This window comes from Hirsutella rhossiliensis (genome assembly GCF_020360975.1).
Source record: "Hirsutella rhossiliensis strain HR02 chromosome Unknown scaffold00008, whole genome shotgun sequence".
NCBI classification, from domain to species: Eukaryota; Fungi; Ascomycota; class Sordariomycetes; order Hypocreales; family Ophiocordycipitaceae; genus Hirsutella; species Hirsutella rhossiliensis.
The window spans coordinates 1,212,544-1,214,603 of record NW_025408674.1 but is presented as its reverse complement, the minus strand read 5'-3'; the positions used below and the strand labels follow the sequence as shown (position 1 = coordinate 1,214,603).

Here is a 2,060-nt window from a genome sequence, read left to right as displayed (position 1 = left end):
CTGGCTAATGCGGTGTCCAGCACCAGCTTATGCAATGCAATGCAATTTATTCCGCCCGGAGGGACCAACCCTAGAGGGCCGCGACACTAAGCTATTTACATATCCTCCACTTTCGACTGCAACACCCAGAAGCCCCACATTTTGCTCCTATCCGTACATTTCAGCCTCCAATTTCGCCGTTGACAGGCCTGCTTGAAGGCCCATTTCTCCAAGTGTTCAGCATCCTATTCTCAGCAGCGGAAGCCCGGTCTGTCAATGAGAGGCTGTATGGTGCTAGTACTGTGCACTCTGGTTTGCTAGTACTGTCATCTGTTGTTGCTTTGATATGATCTCGTTTTGCGCATCTATCGCTCGGCTGAGCTTTGCGTTTCTTGACGTGACTCGCTCAAGAGTTCGAGAACTTTCTGGAGCATGGCTCGGCCTTCGTTCGCGCCACTGCTGCTGCTGGCAACTTTGCGCCGCTCAGTCGCGTCACTGATGGCGACATCGTCCGAGGCAATGCGCGTTGCAAGCCTAGTTGCGCGTGTTGTCTTCTCCGCCAGATCGTCGGGCTGTCGCGCGGCTTCTCGAATTTTGGTGCTTGGCCTCACGACGCGTGTCGATCTTTTCGCGGGTGTCGACGCAGGCGACGCGCTTCGCCCCACCATGATCACGGCCTCAGCCGGCGTCTCCATGATGAGGCCCCTCAATGCCTAGCTGGCCGTTTTCTTGGTATTTGCAAAGGTGATCTTGGGTACCATTGAAGCCTCGGTTCTCTGCGTCTGTGTCGTCAATTCTCTTATGGAGCTGGTGTAGAAACGAACGCGAAATAAGTGGAGCGTGGCACGGGTACACGGTCTTAGCACACACATGGCTGCAGCACATACCGTTCCAAGAAACAAATGATCGCAGCACACACAGACCCAGGACAGAGATAACACTAGGACACATATGGTCCCAGGACACATACGGTCCCAGGACGAATATGGCTTCAGCACACACGGTCCTGGGACCGATATGACCGCAACACACAGGGTGGCAAACCACTCAATCCAGCAACGGTTGCTCAATATAGTTGAGCAACCGTCAACTCAATCAACTCAATCGAGTGTCTGCTGAATAAGCTTGTCAATTCAATTCATGCTCCCGTTGATTGATGGATTGATGAGATTGCCGTTGACGGTCAGGGATCCTGTAGGGTAGGTGGCCAAGGCGAAATGTAGGTACGGATTGGGTATATAGCTACCACTAACCTTACAGGTTACTCAGGCCCGTTGTAGGTAAGCCTGCTCTCCTCTTCGGGGAACAGGGCCCCCTGTTCCGTTGGAAGAGTCGACGCGCTGCGCGCATCGACGCGCTTCACAACAAAGTTCAATCTCTCGCCTCAGTTCCACTTACACTTCTCGATTCTTCCACAACGCCTTGGCTGATCTAAACATTCCTATATGCAATGAGCGAATCTCCTGAGCCTTCTTCTACTCCCTTGCCGCCATCAGGCGATTCAGGCGACTCAGGCCCCGTTCCCCATCTCGAGTGGGATGCCTTCCCTGGCATCACTTCCGCGGCTATACCAAGTCTCAACGCGCCGGCAAGCTCAAATCGTGGATCTGGAGCTTTGGGTTCGACATTGAACGTCAAGCTAACGTAGATAATCGCCTCTGGGTCTGTGAGCGGTGTTTACCGAAGAAATCGCCGAAGGGACCCGTGAGCTTCGCGGCAAGGGACCCTAAACATTGAGCGCCATCTACATGATGCTCACAATGTTATTGACCCATCAGGTAGACGGTTACCGAAGGGTTCTACAACCAACAAGCGTTCTATTGCCCAATTCTTCAACCTCGATGCCAATGACCAGAAGGAGCAAGCATTCATTAACAAGCTAAAAAACCAATTCGATAAAGATGTCTTCCAATCTCTCTTGCTTGCTTGGATCACCGAGTCGAATGTTGCCTTCCGCGCAGTTGAAGCCCCTCGATTCCGGCGTCTTCTCGAATACCTCAATCCCTCGATCGCCCTGACTCAAGCCCACATGACACACTCGACTATTCGAACGAAGCTTTTCCAAGAATACCACCAGTACA

At 52.5% G+C, this 2,060-nt stretch overlaps 1 protein-coding gene across 1 annotated transcript; it reads right to left on the bottom strand.

Moving 5' to 3' along the window:
- Window positions 1–344: 344 nt before the first annotated feature.
- HRG_07424 (uncharacterized protein) lies at window positions 345–674 on the bottom strand (the record flags this gene model as incomplete). The annotated part of the gene is made up of 1 exon (XM_044865895.1): window positions 345–674. One exon carries the CDS (start codon window positions 672–674, stop codon window positions 345–347), a length of 330 nt encoding a protein of 109 aa, XP_044718859.1.
- Window positions 675–2,060: the final 1,386 nt, after the last annotated feature.